Source organism: Nomascus leucogenys, chromosome 4, assembly GCF_006542625.1.
Source record: "Nomascus leucogenys isolate Asia chromosome 4, Asia_NLE_v1, whole genome shotgun sequence".
Classification (NCBI taxonomy): Eukaryota; Metazoa; Chordata; class Mammalia; order Primates; family Hylobatidae; genus Nomascus; species Nomascus leucogenys.
The window spans coordinates 55,661,363-55,686,441 of NC_044384.1; the positions used below are offsets into that span (position 1 = coordinate 55,661,363).

The window sequence follows — 25,079 nt, forward strand, 5'->3', positions numbered from 1 at the left end:
ACATCCCTCATTCCTGTTGGTGCTGCCTTTCTGATCTGTGGAAATGGGGTGGCTCCCTGCCCACCAGGCCTGGCTCTGATGTGCTGCTTATCCAAGCCACAGACCTTCAGCCCCAGGCAGCCGTCAGCCCTTGGCTACTTTCAAACACCTACAGAGGCTTTGAAGATCCTCTTTCTGTAGAGGTGAATTTGTTTTCCAGTCTACCCAGAATTGCTAAATTTTGTTCAGTGTTAGTCTCCTTGGGGAAGTACTGATGTATGTTACAGGGCCTAAATACTTTTTACTTTTTTTTTTTAAATACTTTGCCTTTTACTTTTTAAAAATATTTTGGCTTTTATAAAAGTTTTCTATTTTCCATTTCATTTCTTAAAAACCTGTATCTAAGCTTTGTGATGGCATTTTGTTTACATCATTTAGCAGCTAGAGAATGATAATGTATTAAGTATCAGAACATGGTAGGTGTGCCATAAATCCAACAACAGGGTCAGATGTGCCAGAACATGAAAGGATAGTGGATCTCTGAGGTGGTCCAAACAGCTGGATCCCAAGGACTGGGAGGACTGAGTTCAGATCAGAGCAATGCTGAAGACAGAGGACCAGTTGATTTGCTACAGAATCTTTCAGGGGCCAAAGTAGGTAGTGGTGAACAGGTGCAAGCCTAGATTAGCCCTGCTTAGCCCTGTCTGTGATGACACACATTTTTAAAGTGTCTTTCTGTGCCTGCAGCTCTCACGTGAATGAAAGCTGTTCTTCCCTCCTACTGACAATGGCATTACAATGAACTTTATGTTTTTCTTTTCTTTTTTCAGAACAAGTTTGCCTTCTCCTATGTTTTCCAGAAATGACTTCAGTATCTGGAGCATCCTCAGAAAATGTATTGGAATGGTAAATTGATGGTTTTGTCATATGATATTAAGCAGATACGTTTAATCGCATATTCTTTAGAAAGGAACCTAAAAGTTTGCATTAAAGTGGTGCACGACCATGTTTATGGAAACCTATGAGAATCATAAATTGTGAAAAGCCGTAGGCAACTTTTTTCTGACAAGAATTTGAGCTGCTCTAATGGCTTTAATGTACATTTTCGATGAAAAACAAAACAAACAGAAAATGCCGTGTTTCTGTTGACACAGCACATTTATATTGCCCCATAGACTTACCTAGAAACTCTCAGAACAGACAACCCCACAGTGGAGAACAGAATTTCACTTACACTTCTGTGCACAGAGCAAGTTTTCGTATTTGGAATTTGTAAGTGTGGTATATTAAATATTTGGAATATGTCTCTGCTTAGTATCTGTGCAGGTGGATCTGATTTGGGGGGAGGCAGGGAGATGGCAGCATTTCCTTTTATAGAAATCCTTGGATTCCCTTGAAGATAGTAGTCAACACCACCACCCTGATGTCAGTCAGGCTAGGATTCTGGGTAAAGTTCTCATAACTCTTCCTAGTGTGACCTTGGACCACTGAACACGTAAGTCATGTGGCATGAAAGAATCTGCCTGGACATTACCTTTTAACATTTTGCAATTGAGTGTGTATCCTGGGAGTACTCCAGAACTTTCCCTGTGCTGGGAAGTACAGTGACCTCGTGTACACTTCATTCTGCAGCTTGAAATCCTGTCTGCTGCAGAGGTGCCCACTTTGGCATTTTTCTTTTCGTTTTCTTTCTTTTTTCTTTTAATTTCGTTTCTTTTTTTGAGACAGGGACTCATTACATTACCCAGACTGGAGTGAAGTGGTACCCTCATGGCTCACTGTAGCCTCAACCTCCCCAGCTCAGTTGATCCGCCCACCTCAGCCTCCTGAGTAGCTGGGGCCACAGGCGTGTCGTGCCACACCTGGCTAATTTTTTGTATTTTTAGTAGAGAAGGAGTTTTGCTATGTTTCCCAGGCTGGTCTCGAACTCCTGGGCTCAAGCAGTCCTCCCACCTCAGCCTTCCAAAGTGTTGGGATTACAGGCCTGAGCCACGATGCCTGGCCTCTGGCATTTTTCCAATGTTTCTCTTCTCTGAGTGGATAATGAAATCTGAAACTTCCTAAATGTAATTTCCAAGGAACAAATTTTATAAACATTAGTTTTAAACAAATATTTTTTCACTTCTGCATGGAGAGTAATTCATCTAAATTTCATAGCCTGATAATGTAGGATCTAATCCCAGCTCTCCCACTTCCTGGCTGTGAGACCCTGAGCAAGTTGCAGTTCCTACCTGAGTAGCATTCCATCCAGTGTAAAACTAGGATCATAATAGCTTGTACCTTAGAGGTGTATTGAGAGATAAATAATTTATGTAAAATGCCTGGAACAATTCCTGGTTGAACATTGTGCTCAATAAATAATAGTTCATATTATCATTAATCACAGCTGAGAATGAGACTTGAGCTCTAATTTTATTTCAATTCTATTAGGATTCAACAGGACAAAGCAAATGTATATAGACAGTAAGATGACAGTTACACACGTTTGTCTCTTTGGAACTGAAAATTTCAAGATAAAAATTAGTATTTATTTGTATTCTGCAGAGTCAGTATTTTTCAAACCCTTAGTTAAATATGTTTACCTTTGTGATCCAGTATGCAAATATGTATATATGCACATCCTTAAAATTAAAATCAGTTTCACAAAAGAATGCTCATCATTACTACAAATTGTATTTTCTGTTATATTAAAGTAACGTTGATTCCAGCTCATTAAGTTTATTTTACAACTTGTTAATGAACCAAACCCACCATTTGAAAAACACTGCTCTGAGTTACTATAGAATTTGTACTGTATTTCTACTGTAAGGTTATTTGGTCAAAGGAGTTTGTATGAACATTTCAGATGTGGTTTAGTCTTTTTGGCCACTTTAGAATATACAGTTTTCTGTATTTCTGTTGACTGATTCCTTTCTCCTTCTCTCTCCTGTTTCACTGGGTGTCAGCTATAGTGTTGGTGTTATGAATTTGTTCATGAAGGTGACTAGCAATCTGTCTAGTTTATGTCCAAATCGAGACTAACCATTCTTTTAAAAGATAGGAGATGAGGTTATGTTGGATTGCACCTGCTATGTTCTGAAAGATACTCTGTTTCTCTAGAGCGTGGTTTTACTTTTATGTTTAGGCACAGAACTTCTTGTACAAGTAAATGCTTATGCTGAATCATAAATAAAATACAACAAATAAACATAGAGCTGTTTGGGTTGAAAGGGTTCCATAGAATGTTCAGAATCATATCTCTAGAACTTATTGATTCAAAGCATAGAGAGCTTCAGGGGAAGTCGTGTTTTTGGAAACTTCTTTCTGCTGAGGTTCATGGGAGACAAATGTTCTGGAAGAACATTTTTATTAATGTGGATTGAAAGGAAATCACCTAGCTTTTGGAAATATTGTTCTTTGGGCACTGTCTGCTCTAGGACCTTCTCTCTTAGGCAGCAGACACAATGAAGGTATAAGCACTAAGCGACAGTAAAGATTAAAAATGAGGAGTCTAGAGAGAGAAATACAAATATTACCACTATTTTTTTTTTTTTTTTTTTGAGTCAGAGTCTCACTTTATTGCCCAGGCTGGAATGCAGTGGTGCAATCTCGGCTCACTGCAGCCTCCGCCTCTCAGGTTCAAGTGATTTGCCTGCCTCAGCCTCCCGAGTAGCTGGGACTACAGGTGCACGCCACCACGCCTGGCTAATTTTTTGTACTTTTAGCAGAGACGGGGTTTCACCATGTTGGCCAGACTGGTCTTGAACTCATGACCTCTGTTGATCCAACCACCCTGGCTTCCAAAAGTGCTGGGATTACAGGCGTGAGCCACCGTGCCCGGCCTGCATGTTTCTGATTCTATCACATTAATCCAAATACTTCACTTCATGTCCTTTTTGTAGGGGTGAAACTGAGTTCTAGAAGCCATGTGCATACCTTCGGCTATCATCTCTCTTCTCTTACCTCCATTTACCCAGCTTCTTAATTTGTTAATAAGTCTTAAGAGTGGAAGAGGAAATTTGATACTGAGCCGTAGCTCTTCCTGCTCTCTGTTGTTGTGAAGAGCGTGCCAGGACAGAGTGCAGGGTGTGAGCATCCTGCGGGTGACAGCCCCACAATTCCACACTCAACCAGGGTCCCCATCCCATCTTTTTCCACAACAATTAATGCCCTGGATTTGTATGCTGTGATGATATCATTTTATGGTGTAATGCTATTATTATTCAAAATATGTGGCTTTTATAAATTCACAGTACATATTCTTATCTGCCAGATATGGTCTGGGTCTCACTTTGTCTTAGGACAGAAAGGAAGAGGTTCTTCTCCATGCATTTGTCATCTTGGCCCCCAGTGTCCGCAGCCCCATCCCCAGCCAGGCTCACTCTGCCCCATCTCCTGCACTCCCACGCACCTGCACGTTGTACTTTACCTTTTTCCAAATAGCATTTAGCCACTTTGATTTCCAATACTGATGACATCCTTCTTTTCTTCTCCCAGTCTGTTTTGGGCAGGATTATGTTATCAAAATGTCAGATTATACAATGTGAAATGAATACTTTACGTAACTGGAATTCAACGCTAAATCTCTTTGTGGTTGAAGCTTTTACCAAACAAAGAAATCTCCGGCTCCTGAGAACTAATCCTGACACTGCTTAGTCATTTGAAGCCTTTGCTTATTTCTTTCTGCTTGTTGCCCCTTTGTCACAGGACTCATTAATCCCAAAGCCTCATGTCCTGTGTGTACCCTGTTTCCGTCCTCCTCTTCTCCTCCATCCCTTTGCTCCAACGGCTTTCTCAGCAAAGCTCAGCCAGAGGTTAGTTCGTTGGTGTTCATGCTCAGTGACTTAGGCAACCAGCCCCAGGACCTCAGCACAAAATTTGAGGAGGTACTTGAGCCCAAGGCCATGTGCGTGCTGACCTTGTGTGTGTTCAAATGTCTTGGAGTAATAGAATAGTCCTGGATTATTGCAAGAGGTGACAAAGGTCTGGCATATCATGAATACCGACTACTTAAAGTGAAAGAAAAGTGTTGTATCATTCTTTTAAAGGTAGCTAGTGGAATCCACATACCATCGAGTTTTGATTGCCACTGTCATTCTGTTAAAGAAATACATGAGCAAGCTGTTCTTTAGTCATTGAAAAGCTTATACTTCCATGTCTCCTTTAACTTGTATTTCCATTTTATCCTTCCTATAGGATAACTCAGTTAACTTCGTGTCCTTTTTGTGGGGGTGAAACTGAGTTCCAGAAGCCATGTGCATACCTTCAGCTATCATCTCTCTTCCATTACCTCCATTTACCCAGTTAACTCAATTTTTTTAATCTCTGAGGGTCTTTTATCAATTACTTTATCATACTTCATTATTGCAGAAATATATATAAAAATTAAAATTTAAAAAGCTATATTCTATAAGACTTTAGTACTAAAGGTTTCTTTGCATTGTTATAAATGTTAGTATTTGATTACAATTGTAAACATTGTAAAATTTATGAAAATATTAACAAAAGGTAAAATGTTATGAGTGAAAAGAATTTTTTTCAATTGGGTTTAGATATCTGAGATGAATATCACTTGCTGCTAGAATGAGATGATTTTCAGTAACAATTATGTTCTTGTTTTTGAATAGATGCAAGGATTGAGAGCTTTGCTTGTATTAATAGACAGATAGGAGTAGGAGTTTTTTGGGTTTTTAAAAAAATGTCCGGTAATGTCATTCAGTTCTTTGACCCCCTTCTCAACTATATGCCAGAAGTCAGATTATATTACAAAATTTTTGTGTGTGTGATTTATAAGCTAACAACTCACTTAGGACTCCCTTCAGTGTTACTAAAAACACAACTTTGAAAATCTCTAACTTGCACAAGGTTTTGTTACCTTTCATTAGTCGTTGGCTTCTTGGCCTCTGGGAAATACACCAGAGAAGCTTTTCCCAAGCTCTCCGATCTCAATTCATTGAACTATTTTTATCACTTAGTTGTACCTTGCAATACTGAGAAAGGGTTGAGAAAATTAGAATATTTTTCACCGAAGTAAACCTTTGCCAGTATGTTTTTGATAAAATGCCTTTATCTCACCATGAATCTTAAGATGTTTCCCATAAACTGAAGATTTAGCTCATTCATTCCGGTACAGAATGTCTGCCACCTGGCCATGGGGCCAGACCTCATGCCCAGACATATCCCCGGGTCAGAGTAACTGTCAGAAGGGATGAGATGTTATTTCTGGATTCAGATAAACATGTGATACCCTATATGCCACCATGACAACAGTGTTATTCTTGCATTCCAACTCTAAGATAGATGCGGAGCTAGATAAGATTTGGAGCTTTGCCAAATCTGGCATGTTATAAATACCAACTAGAGAGACAGAGGATAGAAGGAGCAAGATAGTTAAACAAAATTTGGTATCTCTACCCCCACACTCTACAGTGGTCTAAAATCAGAATGTTTCAACCTGGGGAGAAATGGCTTGAAGACCTTATTTCTCATGTCCTGTCTTTCTCTTAACTGAAACAGGCCATCAAGGAGCCCTAATGTAAGTTAATGGTTCTTAAGTAAAAGAAGCTTTGCTGATAACAGTACTGTATCTAAACTTCCCTGTTGGGTGCGTGCCCTGGAGGTTTTCACATTTCCAGGTGTAAATACTATGCTATGATTCAGGATGGTAGGAGATTAAGTCCTTTTTTTTTTTTTTTTTTTTTTTTTTTTTTAGTAGCAGAGGGCAACTGTGAATGGGGAAATGAGCAAAGAGGAGCAGCACGGTCCCTGCAGTGCAGGTGCTATCTGAGACTTGCCAGTTTCTAGGAAAAAATGCATGTGAAAGTAGATTCCCTTAAAGCCACGAATGCCGAGTGATCCAGTGCAAGCTTGCAGCCCATGCTTCCATTGTCTCTCCACATTCCTGTGTAGGTGTTGTCCAGCCTTTAGTGAAGTCCCCTAGCAGGAGGGCTCACGCCACCTCCCAACTCTGAAGCTCTTCAGCTCCTAAGCAGGAAGAATAGGAAAGGAATATCATTACGTTCATTAGCATTTTCCTTAGAGCTTTTCTTACCTTCTCCACGTTTTTCCACTGGTTGCACTGAGGTACCCACACTGGTTCAGTTAACACATGATGAACACACCCCCTTTTCCCACTCTGTGGCGCCTTCCTTTCTGCCTGTGTGTCTTTCACTCTGGCCCCTGTTGTCCCCCATGGCTGGCCTGTAAGGACTGAGGACAGAAGGCACGAGGGCGGCAGGCTTTTTTTCAAATTGCCCATCCAGAGTGGCTGCAGGCAGCTATCCCGGGACGCCTTAGAGTAACTTGTCTGCGTGTAATCAGTGGTATTCAGATGGCAAGAACCTCATGCAGTGATAAACTAATAGATGAGATGCTAGGCATCGTGTGGAGGGGAGGGAACTGAGCAGCATGGGATGGGGAAAGAAAGACATTTGGCCCTCCGATGCCCTCAAATGTAAGCACAATGAATTTTTTCATTATCGGTAACTGTGGGAGGTGGAGGTGTCATAGAGGAAACATCCAGTGGCATCTTCATCTCGCAGGAGGCACGGCTGTATCCAGGGGACAGCTGACTGCCGCCAGCCCCCGGCTGTCAGTGGAGCGAGCCCTGGGGACCCACCAGGGCCTGGGTCACACACGCGGGGGAGTACCCTGCCCACAAGCTGCTGTCTGGGCAACAGAGCAGACACACCTAGCCTAGCACTTGAGGGGATTTTTCTCTGTATAACCCAGGTCTTAAGTAGTTGCACTTCTATCCTGTTACAGTGGTTGACTTTACATTTATACAATATTTTCAGTTTCAGTTGAGCTCAAACTTGGCCTTGCTCTCAGGTTTCTGTAGTGCTCAAGTGAAAATGCAGCCTTCTCTCCTTCTCAGTTTGTCAGCCAATGAGCAATTGCAGTTAGGAGTTTCTGCAGTTTCATCATTGGTTTCTATTAATTTGCATGGATAAATTTAAACTTTGCTATTAGCTGGAATTTCTTGGCATAAATGTTTAACTTTTCCGGCTGCCTGAAGCTCTCAATGATAGAAGTTTCTAGGCAGTGTTTCTTCCTGAAGCTTGATCTTCATAATGTGAATTGTTGTTTTTCTTATTATTGGAATATACACACATATTAGTTGTATACAATATCTAGAGAATGCAACACCAGACTTCATTGGATTGGAAGTGAAAATGATGTATCAGTGAATTTTCAAGAGGTCTGAGAGGGAAGGAAATAAAATATACCTTGTGTCAGTGAGTTTTTCACTACCTCTCTAGGGTACTGTAGGTTTTAGCAATTGAAATAATTGTAAGATTATTTAAAAATAATTACAGATGATGGAGGCAATACAATTGCAAGTAAGTTGCTATATTTTAAAATAGCATGTTACACCCTTCCAAGGTCCAGGTTGTTTTTATGGCAATCTGGGTTCTGCCTCTCCTTCCCTCTCTGTTATTTGACCCAGCCACGTGCCTTTCCATTTTCTTGAATACGTTCATTCTGAGTTACTAAAAGAAATGGAAAGCTGTTTAAATTATTATAGATTACAACATTTTATTAAAAGAGGATTTTAGAATTTTAGCAGCTTTTCAAATGATTAAAAAATAAATCTACTTATTGAATTGATGATAAACCCACATCCTTTGTGCCTTGGTCTCCAGAGGTCACACCACCCTCTTTGTCATTGGCTTCGAACCCCTGGAAAGCCTGGGTGGCTGGTGTTGAGCAGCCCATGGCTGTGGACACCTGCCTGCCCCATCCTGCTGTGCTGTGTTTTCCCACAGAGCTGGATGTGGAGAAATGGCAGTGCACGCAGCATTGCTTTAGAGTTGAAAGGTTACATCCCTAGGCCAGTATTCCTGACAAAACAAAGCAGAATCCCTTTGAGGGAAGCACTCCTGTCTTACAAATACTAAAATGTCATGCCCAGTCCATCTGTTCCTTCCTCAATGAGTATGTGATAGTCCTTAAGAGTGTTTTTCAGGAAAAACAAATTCAAAATCAGACTTACAGGTAAAGCTCTTCCTTTCTTTAATGAATAAACTTTTAAAATTTCTTTATGATCAATCCCACCCTGCTGTTGTGTACAATAAAGGGAAATGGAGAAAACAGGAAGAGAGCTGAGCCAGAAATGGCATAGTCTGTGTCACCTACCGGCTGTCACTGGTTGCCACTGCAGTGAACCCCTGCCATCCTGGTGTTTGGATCCCTCTTGGCCCAGGCTTCAGGAAGGGCAGCACCCTGTCCCTCACTCCCTTACCTTTTAAGCCCGGGTCCCTATGCCATGCTGCTTCTGTAGCTTCTCTGCAGCTCAGCTGCCCCTGGGTCAGGGCAAAGTATCCCAGCCATTGAGGCTTACTTGCTTTCCTACAACCTTGGAGGACTTGGAGATCTTGTCTGCATTATTAATAACAGTGATAATAGCTAGCATTTATTGCTCACTTAACAGATGCCTGGCACTATTCTAAGTGCTTTATATGAATGAATTCATCTCATCTTTACAAGCCTGGTGAGGTATGTAATGAAATTGTCCCCACTATGGGGAGAGGTTAGGGACTTGCTGGCTGCCATGCAAGCAGTAGGTAGTACAACTAGGATTTGAATGCAGGAAGTTTGATCTCAGAGCTCATTTTTTTCCCCTTGGTTTTACAATTATGGCAAAATATACATAACAAAAAAGGCACCACCTTCACCATTTTTAAGAATACAGTTCAGTGGCATCAGTACACTCGCACTGCTGTGCTACCATCACCACCGTCCATCCACAGAACTCTCTTCAGCTTGGAAAACTGAAACCGTCCCCTCGAAACACCAACTTCCCTACTCCCCCTCCCTCAGCCCGGCAACCACCATTCGACTCTCTGTTCAGAGCCCTTTCTTATTTATTTATCTTTAGCAACCTTACCCAAGAAGTAGAAACCTCTTCTTTTAATTTCCTGTCTCTGGAACTTAGGAGTGGACTAATCTGAATGTATTTTATTGCTCTTCTTTTTCCATTGTATTACTTCTACGCCAATTTTTCCTTATCCATTTTATGACTAGCATCGATGCAAATGTGTGTATTATAAGGTGGACCAGCTGCTGCGGTATGAGGCTGTTAGTTTCCCTGGCCTTTCCTTTTGCCTATCTGAATTTTTTTTTTTTTTTTTTTTTTTTGAGATGGAGTCTTATTCTGTCGCCCAGGCTAGAATGTAGTGGCATCATCTGGGCTCACTGCAACCTCTGCCTCCCAGGTTCAAGCAATCCTCCTGCCTCAGCCTCCCGAGTAGCTAGGATTCCAAGCACATACCACCATGCCCAGCTAATTTTTGTATTTTTAGTAGAGACAGGGTTTCACCATGTTGGCCAGGCTGGTCTTGAACTCCTGACCTTGTGATCCACCCACCTCGTCTTCCCAAAGTGCTGGGATCACAGGCCTGAGCCACCGCGCCTGGCCCATTGTTAGGTTTTAAAGTAACATCTCATTTTACCCTTGATTAGAAGAGCAGTACATGTTCATTTTAGGAAATCTGGAAAATACAGAAAAGCAGAAGGAAGGTTATTAGGATTCCCTATGCCCCCAACTCCTAGAGATACCCACTGTTAACTTTTTGATGTTACCATCTTCTAGCGTTTGTTTCTATGTCTATAAAAACATATTTAACAAGATTAGAATATTTTTGAACATGTTGCTTTATAACCTGTTTTTTTCTTTCAGATTTTAAGGTGAATATTTATTTAGAATGAGGAAAAATCATCACAAGTTTTGAAGTGTAAATATCACTATTACCACAGTAACGTTGTTTGTGTCTAATACCACAAACAATATACATCCAAAATCGTTAGAAACTCTTTAATTGCCTTAACATTCTTCTATACTTTTTTTGCTACTCTTTTTTGGCTTTACATTCTCTTTTATCACATGTGACTGCGACTGTGATATTTTCTGTAACAGGACTAGAAGGATAATTTGATCTTTCCTAAAGTATGATTCATCAAAATTTGTTTTCTTAAAATTTTATTTTATTTTTTAAGACAAGGTCTTGCTGTGTCACCCAGGCTGCAATGCAGTGGCACGAACATGATTCACTATAGCCTTCATCTCCTGAGCTCAAGCAAGCCTTCTGCCTCGGCCTCCCGAGTAGCTGGGACTACACATGCACGCCCCCACACTTGGCTAGTTTTCTAATTTTTTTTGTAGAGACGGGATCTCACTTTGCCGCCCAGGCGGGTCTCGAATTCCTGGGCTCAAGTGATCCTCGTGTCTTGGTCCCCAAAGTGGTGAGATTACATGTGTGAGCCACCATGCTTGGCCTAATTTTATTTTTTAAAAGACTTTTATTTTATAAAGTAGTTTTCAGTTTACAGCAAAATTGAGAGGAAGGTGCAGAGAGTTCCCACACACTCCCTGGCCCCACACATTCATAGCCTCCCCATTGTCAGCATCCCTCACCAGGGTGGCCCATTTGTTAGAATCGGTGAATCTGGCTGGGTGCCATGGCTCATGCCTGTAATCCCAGCACTTTGGGAGGCTGAGGTGGGCGGATCACAAGGTCAGGAGTTCAAGACCAGCCTGTCCAACGTGGTGAAACCCCGTCTCTACTAAAGATACAAAAAATTAGCTGGGCGTGGTGGCATGTGCCTGTAGTCCCAGCTTCTTGGGAGGCTGAGGCAGGAGAATTGCTTGAACCCAGGAGGCGGAGGTTGCAGTGAGCCGCCATTGCACCATTGCACTCCAGCCTCGGTGACAGGGCGAGACTCAGTCTCAAAAAAAAAAAAAAAAAAAAAGAATCAGTGAACCTGCGATACATCATCACCCCAAGTTCATAGTTTATACTAGGGCTCACTCTTGGTGTTCCGTGTTCATGTAATGACATGTATCCAACATTGTAGTACTACACAGAGTGTTTTCACACCTTAAAAATCCCCTTTGTTCTGCCTGTTCATCCCTCCCCCTTACCCTGGGCAACTGCTGACCTTTTTACTGTCTCCAAAGTTTTGTCTTATCCAGAATGTCATACAATTGGAATCATACTGGCTTTTTTTTCCCTTAGTAATAGGCATCTAAGTTTATTCCATGTCTTTCCATGACTTGATAGCTCATTTCTTTTTAGCACTGAGTAATATTCCAAAAGTAACCAATTTTTTTACTCAGCATTTAGCTGTGTTAACCGCATGCATTATTAAGCAACACCTTTGTCTTCAAAGAGCTCTCCTTTGAAGGAGGCGGGAAGTGCAGTGTGTGACAAATGCCTGAAAAGGGAAAGCTCACAGGGCAGTGAGAATGCAGGGTTGGAGCAACGAGAATGTAGGGTGGGGGCAGTGAGAATGCAGGATGGGGGCAATGAGAATGCAGGGTGCATCTGGGGCAGGGCACACCTGCAGTGTTCCCCTCTCTCTGTGAGGTGATGGGGGCACATAGATGGGGTATAAGATAGTGTCCCTTTCCCAAGGAATTGTATTACTATACATGTAGCAAGATAAGCTGGTTACCACCCATACTATAACAGTAGGTAATAGAATCTAATCTCTGATCAAATGCTCAGTTGTGAGCAGTACATTTTGGTAGTCTAGCAGTTGGAAAGAGTAGGAAATCAGTGAGTGCTACAAAACTTGAGGAGGAAAGACTTGAACTGGGCCTTGAAATCTGGGTAGGACATAGAGGAATAAAGGGAAGAGAGAGCAGGGCATTTCAGGTTAAGTGGTTGTAATGAGGCTTTTACTGCAGTACCTGGCACATAGTAGGTGCTCAGTTAAATATGTGTTTAATGAAAGCATAAACATGACAGAAGGAACAAATTGGGAATAATACACCTCTTTTAGCATCAGAGATGTTGACTGTCATGCAGCATTGGTGGGAGTATAAATTGGTTAAGCTGTTTTGGAAAGCATTCAGCTTGGTAGTATCTGTTAAAAAAAAAATTAATTAATTAAATGAGCATGCTCTTGACCCAAAAACTCCACTTTAGAGAAATCTACTTAAAATCCGTATTTGCCTATATTCTTAAAGATATATGATTTAATAGGTCATGGTGTGTCCATATATTGACTTTGTTTTAAATTTAACAAATACACATATAGCATTACTAATGTGCCCAGAACTATGCTTTATGATAGATACTATTATGTTAGTACTTAGTACTTATTGATGAGGAAACTGGCACAGGGTTTAACTTGGTCAAAGCTACACGGCTAGTAAAGGTGAACCCAGCAGTGGAACTCAATCTGGTTCAGTGGTCTTAGCATTACACTATCCTGTGATTAGAAAGAACTTGAAAGACTCGATGTATGTACCTTACATGTGTATAACACTCCGCTAAAAGATCCCCAAAACACAAGTGAAGGAGTAATGAGTCAATACACAGAGCTGACATCATGCATTAAAACAAACAAATCTTGGCTGGGCGCAGTGGCTCATGCCTGTAATCCCAGCACTTTGGGAGGCTGAGGTGGGTGGATCACCTGAGGTCAGGAGTTCAAGACCAGCCTGGTCAACATGGTGAAACCCCGTCTTTACTAAAAATACAAAAAAATTAGCCAGGCATGGTGCTGCACGCCTGTAGTTCCAGCTACCCGGGAGGCTGAGGCATGAGATTCGCTTAAGTGGAGGTTTCAGTGAGCCGAGATCGCGCCTTTGCACTCCAGCCTGGGCGACAAGAGCAAAACTCCGCCTCAAAAAAAAAAAAAAAGAAAAATCTCTCTGTGTGTGAATATAAATCAGGAGTATGTATGCATATGTGTGTAAATACATAGGTATGTATCCCAAAGTGTTGCTGTTGTTTTGTCTCTGGGGAGAGGAGTGGGAAAGGGAAGTAAAGAGGCATTTTCATGTTTTTAATTCAATATTATTATATTTTATACTAAGACAGTTATGTATTTCCCAGTTAGTTTTTTAATAGAAAAATACAATAACGATAGTTTTTATTGAAAAATAGAAGGCCAGGTGCTATGGCTCACACCTGTAATTGTAGCCCTTTGGGAGGCTGAGGTGGGAGGATCGGATCCCTTGAGGTCAGGAGTTTGAGACCAGCCTGACCAACATGGTGAAACCCTGTCTCTACTAAAAATATACAAAAATTATCCGAGTCTGGTGGTGCACATCTGTAATCCCAGCTACTCCGGAGGCTGAGGCAGGAGAATTGCGTGAACCTGGGAGGCAGAGGTTACAGTGAGCCAAGATTGTGCCACTGCACTCCAGCCTGGGTGACAGAGTGAGACTCCATCTCAAAAGAAAAAAAAAAAAAAAAGAAAAAAATAGAAGAAAGAAAGCCTCTGGGACATTTCAATTAAGACAAGTCTTGACAGTCCCAGTTTTTTTTACTTGTCCCCAATAGTGAATCTCTGGGTTCAATGAGCTCTTAGAGTGTATGTAGTTGAGCCTTCTTTTATTTCTCTATATACATTACTGTTTTCCCTCATCTCCCCAATGATGCAGCAGTAAATTTACCATTTCTTTTAATTAGGCTGAGCTGTTACATATCTGTTTTCTGCAGTATTTTATGGTAATGAATGAGCTTATTTTCTTTGAATGCGCTCCAGTTTCAGTTCTGTGCGGGTTGCATTATTTTTAATTGAAAATCTCAGTGGGAATATGGATATTTAGGGGGAAAAGTCAGAGGTAAGTCAGGTGGCATTCAGCCTGACTACACCTCAGGACTGTTCACCCGCCCACACGACCAGCCAGCAGGCCTTATGAAAGACCTGATTCCCAAGGGAATGGTCGACAGAAGTTTGGGAAGATTGTCAGAATATTCCAGTAAATACCAAGATAAGTGTGTTACTTAATGAATTTTGTAAAGGCCTCACCAGAATATTGCTTGCTGGTGGCACATGGTAAACAGAATTGAACAGTTGCAGTTGAGGTCAGAAACTTCCTACCTAATTGTTAAATTATTTTTGAGAGTCAATTGTGATGGAGGCATTCTGGCAGACAGAATTTAAAATCTATTCTGTAACATACGCAGTAGCCTGCTAGTACCCTAGACCATAATGTATACTAGATTGGTGTGCTCAGATAAGCTCGGTGTTGTCGTATCATTTCATTTCATTGTCGTTTCAAAAGCTGTGAAATTTCTTTTGGAAAATTACTCACAAAAATGTTATGTGTGGTTACTCCTTAGCCCATTGTTACAAGATAAATGTAGACATATTGAAGTTTTAACACATATATTTGAACAGACAGTGATTCATGACTTGAACAGCCCCAGACCTGAAGCTGTTCCACACTCCACTGAGAAGGCAGGAAGGGGAGCTTTTATAAGGTATGCTTTGAGGGAGCCAGACAAAGAAAGTATATTCATTTGGTGAAAGTGTAACGTTCCTAGATAGAGGTTAGTTTGGCGGTTTCTGATTGGTGAGGCTGAAGTCGACAGGGGAGAGGGTTTCAACGGTTTGCTTATGAAGGAACTCAAGGCACTGGAGCCATCTCCAGTAATTAATGGCCCTGCAGTTAATTATTTTGACACCACTATGAAGAGTTTTGTTCTGTCTCCATTGCCTTTGTCTCCCGTTTCCTAATTCTGGTGTAAGGCAGACTGATTAAGAGTCATCCGCCCATGCTCGCCAGCAGATAGTGAGCTCCCTGGAGCCGAGGAGAATGTTTGGGCAGTCTTTGTATTTCCTCCTTCAAGGCCTAGAAGGATATACTCCATGGTATTAGGTGCTCTGGAAAGATTTTGTGAAATTGAACCAATATTGAAATTTCATGGGTTGCTAGTTTCTGTTCTGTCCTTTCAGGAGGATGTTATGTAAAGATAACAATAGGTTTGTTTGTTATGTGTATGGGACATAACACTTTCAATTTTCTGGTTAAATAGGAACTATCCAAGATCACGATGCCAGTTATATTTAATGAGCCTCTGAGCTTCCTACAGCGTCTAACTGAATACATGGAGCATACTTACCTCATCCACAAGGCCAGTTCACTCTCTGATCCTGTGGAAAGGATGCAGGTATGAGCCAAGGGAGGAAAAGGTCTGACTCTTAGAGACCTCGCTACCAACCCAGCCCCGAACACACACACATTCACACAATTGGTGTTAAATTCAATGTGAGGTTGGGCAATTTTATCAGAGCTCAGTCCGCATGTCTGGAGTGTCCTCTGGTTAGGGTGACACCATCGTGCAAAGACCGATGAGTATTGTAGGAGAAGCGGGAGGTGGCCTATAAGCAAACCTGGATATTAGCTTTTGCTAAATCTTTTTTTTTTTTTTTTTTTTTTTTTTTTTGTGTGTGTGTGAGACGGAGTCTCGCTCTGTCGCTCAGGCTGGAGTGCAGTGGCGCAGTCTCAGCTCACGGCAAGCTCCACCTCCCGGGTTCACGCCATTCTCCTGCCTCAGCCTCCTGAGTAGCTGGGACTACAGGCGCCCGCCACTATGCCCAGCTAATTTTTTATATTTTTTTAGTAGAGACGGGTTTTCACCTGTGTTAACCAGGATGATCTTGATCTCCTGACCTTGTGATCCGCCCACCTCAGCCTCCCAAAGTGCTGGGATTACAGGCGTGAGCCACCGCACCCGGCTGGCTTTTGCTAAATCTTTAGTTGAGAAAGTAGCATTGTGTTAGGGGAAGAATTCAACCTTTCTTCTTTCAGACTTTCTCGCGGTATTTCCAAGAAGTTAACACACACACACACAAAATAGAAAAATATGTTTGTGCTTACTTGTGTATATAAATGTATATACATTGCTGTATGTTAAAAGACAGCAAGGAATTGCACTTTTTAATTTTTTAGATGGAAGATTTTATATGTTGTACATGGATGGACTAGTTAGAGGCAGAGTATAGTGGACACATTGTTCTCCTTCAACAAAGCAAAAGCATTCGAAACTGAGTCTTTCTGTCCTTTCATTTATATAAGTCAGCATTTTCCAACCTCAGTGGACTTAACACCAATTAAGTTGTGGAGTTTTATATCTCTTTCCCCAATCCTGGAGTGTCATACTTTTAAAAAATTTTAAATGAATTAAAAGTAACTTTGGACTTGAGGGTTTTTTAAAAGTCCTCGAGAGAATTTGTAGCACTGTTAGAGTGTGATGAAAACCATGGTTGGGAATGACACTGTAGGAAGTGACTGAAAGTAATTTTCATTCTGAATATCCAAGTTTCCATGTCCCACTGCTAGAGCCATATTAAAACTCCAAAGTAATTAAACTCCTCAGAATAATTCTGTAAATTACTGTCTTCGGCAAAATTTCAGTTCCTAAAAGAATGCGGAGCGAGCTCAGCTATTTTTGACTTGTTCTCATGCTCTGTCCCACAGTGTGTAGCTGCGTTTGCTGTATCTGCTGTTGCTTCTCAGTGGGAACGGACTGGAAAGCCTTTCAACCCACTGCTGGGAGAGACTTATGAATTAGTGCGGTGAGGCCTTTCACTTGCATGCTTTATATAGCGTTGCAGATGAAGAGGAGAAATACATACATATTGGTCATCACCAATAACAGTTATATAGGACTGGAGCAAGTTAACAATTTTGGTGTTTGTTTCTAGGATAGCTGTTACTTTAGAGACTGTAAAAAATACTGAAACATACATAAAAGGTACCGTTCTAAGAAATAATTGCAAGGATTTTGGTATTCCTGATCACATGGGATTAATCACCCTTCCTTTTTCCTTATGTAGATCATAAGACATGATCGAGTTTTTTTTTTTTATACTTTAAGTTTTAGGGTACATGTGCACAATGTACAGGTTAGTTACATATGTATACATGTGCCATGTTGGTGTGACGCACCCATTAACTCGTCATTTAACCTTAGGTATATCTCCTAAAAATAATCGTTTAAAGTTTATTAGCTGGGTCGTGGTGGCACAGGCCTATAGTCCCAGCTACTTGAGAGGCTGAGGCAGCAGGATCTCTTGAGCCCAGGAGCTCTGGGCTGTAGTGCACTATGCTGGCCAGGTGTCTGCACTAAGTTTGGCATGAATATGGTGACCTCCCAGGAGAGGGAGGTCAGAAATGGAGCAGGTCAAAACTCCTGTGCTGGTCAGTGGGGGGGTTGCACCTGTCATTAGCCACTGCGCTCCAGCCTGGGCAACAGTGAGGCCCTCTTATATCTCTTTATTAAAAAATATAAATAAAATATATTAGCGTAAGTATATATTGTTTGCATAAAGCCAATGACTACATCTGTAAGTGCAGTTCTGTTTGCTTGAGCTAGCCCGTGTCTTGTTTATATATGATTAAGGGACTTTATTTGGCTTTAGTTTTTCTATGTGTTCCTCCTCTTCTCTGCACAAGTTTTGATCTCATTCCCTAGATGTTTGAAAGTGGACACACTGGATTTCTGTATTTTAATATAAAAGGAATGATATGTTTTAAATTTACATGACTAATATTTTTTCATGCAAATCATTCAAATTCATCTGGGTGTTCTTTATTTTAATTTGTTCAAGTAGCTAGCATTACAACATTGGATTTGGTGGTTTGGGTTGCATTTGTATAATTTCTCATATATTAAGTTGTTTCATTGCAATGAGAATAAAGAATTGTTGGCTGGGCGCTGTGGCTCACGCCTGTAATCCCAGCACTTTGGGAGGCCGAGGCGGGTTGATCACGATGTCAGGAGTTCGAAACCAACCTGGCCAACATGGTGAAACCCCGTCTCTACTAAAAATACAAAAATTAGCCAGGTGTGGTGGTGCATGCCTGTAATCCCAATTACTCGGAAGGCTGAGGGAGGAGAATTGCTTGAACCTGGGAGGCAGGGGTTGCAGTGAGCCAAGATCATGCCACTGCTCCATCCTGAACGACAGAACGAGATTTTGTGTCAACAACAACAAAAGAATTGTTTACTTTGAAAGGGCAATTATGTACATGTTTAATGATAGAGTTAATTATAATGTTGCTTTTTTTTTTTTTTTTTTTTTTTTTTTAAATCTTAAGAGATGACCTTGGATTTAGACTCATCTCCGAACAGGTCAGCCATCACCCACCAATCAGTGCATTTCATGCTGAAGGATTAAACAATGACTTCATCTTTCATGGCTCAATCTATCCCAAACTGAAATTCTGGGGGAAGAGTGTAGAAGCAGAACCCAAAGGAACCATCACCTTGGAGCTCCTTGAGTGAGTTCTAATCAAGCCATTACACTCTTTTCATGTAGACCTGCATGTAAGTGCAGACATGCACACTCAGCTGACCTTACTGTTCAAAAGCTGGAGAAAAAGAAACAGCTTTCATACAGTGCAAACTGTCTACCTCTATGTAAAAGAATTTGCGAACCATGGCAGTAGCCATTGCTAATTAATCTGGGTCTGTGTAAATAGTTTAACTTGATGTTTGACTCTGGTGTTTGGATCTGTTTTAAGATCGATGGAGTTAATTGCTTCATGGTAGTTCATATGAAACATGCTTTTTTATATCCTTGTGCCAATGTTTTGTTTACAGATCTTTCAAAGTGAATTCACTCTGAGAAATAATGAAATGACGATTGTGTGGCACATGTTAGGCATTAAATTGAGAGTTCTCTTCTTTTGCAAGATTAGCTTTAAATCCACAGTTAATTCCAGTTAGGATAGAATAAGCATACGATACCCTATCTCTTTAACACTGATTACAACTAGATACCCTGGACAGAAGACAAAGCAACAACCCAAAGACTCTGAAAAGCAGATAGTAGCAGGCAGACTGGGGAGAGAATTCAAAACCTGAACACCAATATGGCAGTGAGTTTACTGGTTTTACATATTTCTCCCAAATCTCCTGGCTTAGAATCAGAGCAGCCAATTGCAGAACTGGGGATTGGAGGCAGACCGAAAAAGTTCTAAGAGTAACTCTTTCTTTCTAATTAAAGGACCTAGGATACCCTTGCAGGAAGTAGAGAATAGGGGAAATCCTGTTTTAATTTTGTCTCACAGCCTTGCCCCAAAGCAAGCACTAGGGTCTGTAGCTACACTCCTGCTGCGATGGTGGGTGGCTGTGGCAATCACACATGTGCCTCAAACTCAGAGTCCTTCTCTTTGGCCAGAGAAACTGAGTAAAGGAACCCCTGGGGTCCAAAGAGTGGGAGAGAATTCCTGTTACTTGTTTTTCTTTTTTTTCTTTTACCCCTTTGCCCCAGAGGAAGACCTAGTTGTGGGAGATACAAGACAGAGCAGAGAGGTTCAAACCCCAGCTTGCCAGCCGGAGGGGAGAGAAAGCGCCCCCTGGTGTCTAAGAGTGTTGGGGAAACCACAAAGAGGAGGGAGCTCAAGAAAGGGGTCCCCTAAAGCTGCATTATGAGTTCCTAAGCTCATCCCTACACGCATGCATTGAAATGACCCAGAAGGGTACACAAGGGCCTCAGGATCTGAAATGCTGTGTGGCCTGAGAGCCAGGTCCCTGGATGGCTATCGAGAGGTAGATCTGAGCAGCACTACAGAGGCTTTGAAAACTAAACTGACACTGGAATCAAAGCCCACAGGAGGGAAGTCAGGACTTCTGGCCTGAAACTCTGTTAATTGCCTACTAAAACAAAATTTTTATCAGTATTCTCTAGAAGAGGTTAAGAGGACAGAGTCTTATAATATTCAGGTGTGCAGAATACAATCCAAAATCATTCAGCATACCAAGCAACAGGAAAATCTCAACAAACTAAAATAGAAAAAGACATTTTAGCTTAAAAAAAAAAAAGTATTTTTGGAAATTTTAGTACTAAAAATATAGTAATAGCATATAATAACTGGGATAGGCTTAATGGCAGAATGCAAATGTCAAAATATGTACGGGATGTGTATGTTGAAAACTACAAGATACGGTTGAAAGTAATCAAGGATTACGTGAGTAATGCAGAGACACACTGTGTCTCGATATATTTGGAAGCCTCAATTATAGTTAAGATGTCGGTTCACCCCTCACTGATCTATAAGCAATCTGTATGAACACAATCCAAATCAAAATCCCAAGATGATTTTTAATAGATACAGAGAAGTTGATTCTAACTTACAAATTCTAAGTTACAAATTCTAAGTTTGCATGGAAAGGCAAATGACATAGAACAGCCAAAATAATTTTGAAAAGGAAGAACAGAATTGATGGACTCCCACTACCCAATTTTAAGACTTAACTCTAAAGCTGTTGTAATCAAAACAGTGTGGTGATGGCCAAACTATAGACAAAGTATAGATTAATGCAACAGGGAAGAGAATCCAGAAATTGACCTGCAGAAATGTGGTCAGTTGATTTTTGACAAAGGTGCAAAGGCAATACAGCTAAGAAGAATAGTCCTTTCCACAGACAACCATCTGTGCTATGGAGACAGTTGGACATCTGTATGTTAAAAAATGAACCTCAAGCTAGACCTCACGCCTTTTACAAAAATCAGCTCAAAATAGATCATTTACATAAAATGTAAAACAAAGGGTTTTGGAAGGAAACATAGGAGAAACTCTTACAACTTTGGATTAGGCAAAGAACTCTTATGGATATGATACCAAAATTATAACCCATAAAAGACAAAAAGTGATAAATTAGATTTTATTAAGTTAAAAACCTTATATTGAAAGATACTGTTCAGAGAATGAAAAGATAAGCTATAGAATAGTAAAAATTATTTGCAAATCGTATAGCCAACAAAGGACTTGTAGCCACGATATATAAAGAATTCTTAAAACTCAACAATAAGATATGATAAGGTCAGGCGCAGTGACTCATGCCTGTAATCCCAGCACTTTGGGAGGCTGAAGTGGGAGGATCACTTGAGCCCAGGAGTTAGAGACCAGCCTGGGCAACATAGTGGATCCTTGTCTCTACTAAAAGATTTTAAAAATAGCCAGGTTTGGTGACATGCACCTAGAGTCCCAGTTACTTGGGAGGCTCAAGGGGGAGGATCTCTCAAGCCCAGGAGTTCGAGGCTACAGTGAGCCATGATTGTGCCACTGTACTCCAGCCTGGGCAACAGAGTGAGACCCTGTGTCTGGAACAACAACAAAACAGAACAATAAAAAATTATTTTGCCCAATAAAAAATTGGGCAAAAAATGTGAATAGATACTTCACATATATACATATATATGGCAAATAAGCACATGAAAAGATGCTGTCAGCTGATTGTAGTGGCTCACACCTATAATTCCAGTTACTTAGGAGGCTGAGGCAGGAGAATTGCTTGAGGCCAGGAGTTCAAGACCAGCCTAGGCAACATAGTGAAACTCTGTCTCTAAAAAAATAAAATAAAATAAATCTAGCCAGGCATGGGGACACATGCCTATAGTCATAGCTACTAGGGAAGCTAAGGCAGGAGGGTTGCTTGAGCCGAGGAGTTCGAGGCTGCAGTGAGCTATGATCCACCACTGCACTCCATCCTAGATAGTAGAATAAGACCTCATCTCTAAAAAAAAAAAAAATTTAAAAAGATGTTCAACAGCATCAGTTATTAGAGAACTACAGAGTTAAAACCACAGTGAGCTATCCTATTTTTACCTATTACAATTTATATTTATACCTATTACAATGTCTAAAATCAAAATAATTGTAAACATTGACAATACCAAGTGCTGACAAGGATGTGGAAGAGCTAGAAATCTCATACAGGTTGAGTATCCCTTTTTAAAAATATACCAAAAGTGTTTTGGATTTTGAATATTTTCAGATTTTGTAATATTTGCAATATACCTACCAGTTTAGCATCTCAAATCCAAAATTCCCAAATCTGAAGTGTTCCAGTGAGCATTTCCTTTGAATGTCATGTCAGTGCTCAAAAAGTGTCAGATTTTGGAGCATTTCAGATGTCCAAGTTTTGAATTTGGAATGCTCAGCCTGTGTATTTTGGTGTTGGAATGTAAAATGGTAGAGCCACCCTGGAGAACAGTTTGGCAGTTTCTGTATAGTTAACCTTGTGTTTTCCACGACTTAGCAATACTACGCCTAGGTATTTACCTTAGAGAAATGGAAACTTACGTTCATCCCAAAACCTGTATACAAATGTTTACAGTAGCGTTATTCATCATCACCAAAAACTGAAAACAGCCCACGTGCCCTTCAGTGGGTGAATGGTCACACAAACTGTGGCATATCCATACAGCGGAATCCTACTCAGCACAAAGATTGATACGTAGAACAACACAGATGAATTTCAGGTGCATTATACAAATTGAAGTTGCTAATCTCAAAAGGTAATCTACATTTATATGACATCTGGAAAAGGAAAAACTATTGCAATGGAGAACAGATCAGTTGTTGGGGATAAGGAATGAGTTGGAGATCCAGAGATTAGGAGTGGAGAAAGGTTTGACTACCAGGAGAAGCACGAGCGAAGTCTTTGTGGGTGGAGGAGTTGTTTAGGATTCTGATTGTGTTAGTGGTGGTTATACAGATCTGTACAAGCATAAACCTGAGTACCAACAAAAATGAATTTTACCTTATGTAAATTAAAAGACACATATCTAAGGACGAATATATGAAGGTGCAGCGGTGGCTCACGCCTATAATCCCAGCACTTTGGGAGGCCGAGGTGGGTGGATCACCTGAGGTCAGGAGTTTGAGACCAGCCTGGCCAACATGGCGAAACCCTGAATCTACTAAAAATAAATTAGCTGGGTGTGGTGGCACATGCCTGTAGTCCCAGCTACTTGGGAGGCTGAGGCAGGAGAATCGCTTGAACCCGAGAGGTGAAGGTTGCAATGAGCCGAGATCCTGCCACTGCACTCCAGCCTGGGTGACAGAGTGAGACTCTGTCTCAAAAAAAAAAAAATAATAATAATAATAAAGCTTTTCCTTTTTTCTTTAACTTTTATTTTAGGTTTGGGGGTACATGTGCAGGTTTGTTCTGTTGGTAAACTATTGTCATGGGAGTTTGTTGTACAGATTATTTCGTCACCCAGGTACTAAGCCTAGTACCCAATAGTTATTTTTTTCTGATCCTCTCCCTCCTCCGAACCTCCATCCTGAGGTACGCCCTAGTGTCTGTTCATCCCTTCTTTGTGTCCATGAGTTCACATCATTCAGCTCCCACTTATAGATGAGAACATGTGGTATTTGGTTTTCTGTTCCTGTATTAGTTTGCTAAGGATAATGGCCTTTAGCTCCTCCATATTCCCGGAAAAGACACATGATCTTGTTCTTTTTTATGGCTGTGTAGTATTCCATGGTGTATGTGTGCCACATTTTCTTTATCCAGTCTATCATTGGTGGGCATTTAGGTTGATTCCATGTCTTTGCTATTGTGAACAGTGCTGCAGTGAACATTCCCATGCATGTATCTTTATGGTAGAATGATGTCTATTCCTCTGGGTATATAGGATTATAAAACTGGAGTTTATTCACATAGATGAGTTTTTTTCCTTTGGTGAGCTGGAGGGTACTTTCTCTAGAAAGTGCTAAATAGACTTTTTATTTTCTGTCTCTACTTTATCTTTTTTTAATGTTTCATGACACTTTTGAATGCTTAAAATGATTATGTACGTAGTTTATTTGGAGTTTAGTGGAAGTATAGAATTTTTTCTTAAGCTGTTAGTCCCTTTTAAGAAACAAGAATGGGCAAATGATCCCAATTTTACGGTGAGTTAACATCAATAGAATTTTTAAAGTCTTAGAACCTAGTTAGCTCGAGCAGCCTGGTTTGTTATTCTGAGTAATGGCATTTGGAGCAAGTGTACTTTTTAAACAAAGTGATACCTCTCATTTATGTTTCTGGGTTTGGTTTTGTTTTTTAGACACAATGAGGCATATACGTGGACAAATCCCACCTGCTGTGTGCATAATATCATTGTGGGTAAACTGTGGATCGAACAGTACGGCAATGTGGAAATCATAAACCACAAGTAAGGCACTTCGTCCATTCCTTTAGTTTTCATCAAGCAGTTTTAGTGGACTTCAGTTTTTTTGTTTTGTTTGTTTTTAAAGAAAAGCTCTAGAACAGGCTGATGAAAATTTAAGAGTCAGGCAATATAGTCCAGGTGTGGTGGCTCATGCCTGTAATCCTAGCACTTTGGGAGGCTGAGGCGGGTGGATCACGAGGTCAGGAGTTTGAGACCCGCCTGGCCAAGATGGTGAAACCGCGTCTGTACTAAAAATATAAAAATTAGCCAGGTGTAGTGGTGGGCACCTATAATCCCAGCTACTCGGGAGGCTGAGGCAGGAGAACTGCTTGAACCCAGGAGCTGGAGGTTGCACTGAGCAGAGATCGTGCCACTGCACTCTAGCCTGGGTGACAGAGCAAGACTCCATCTCAAAAAAAAAA

The 25,079-nt window shown here is 40.9% G+C and overlaps 1 protein-coding gene across 5 annotated transcripts in view; it reads left to right on the forward strand.

Moving 5' to 3' along the window:
* Window positions 1-25,079, forward strand: part of OSBPL1A (oxysterol binding protein like 1A) — a 239,526-nt gene that overhangs the window by 204,554 nt on the left and 9,893 nt on the right. For all 5 annotated transcript variants that reach the window (XM_012506331.2, XM_030810631.1, XM_030810633.1 and 2 more), the window contains 5 exons: window positions 810-885; window positions 15,738-15,872; window positions 17,183-17,280; window positions 18,806-18,988; window positions 24,553-24,660. In XM_012506331.2, coding sequence (XP_012361785.2) covers window positions 810-885; window positions 15,738-15,872; window positions 17,183-17,280; window positions 18,806-18,988; window positions 24,553-24,660 — 600 coding nt within the window. The remainder of the gene's footprint in view (window positions 1-809; window positions 886-15,737; window positions 15,873-17,182; window positions 17,281-18,805; window positions 18,989-24,552; window positions 24,661-25,079) is intronic.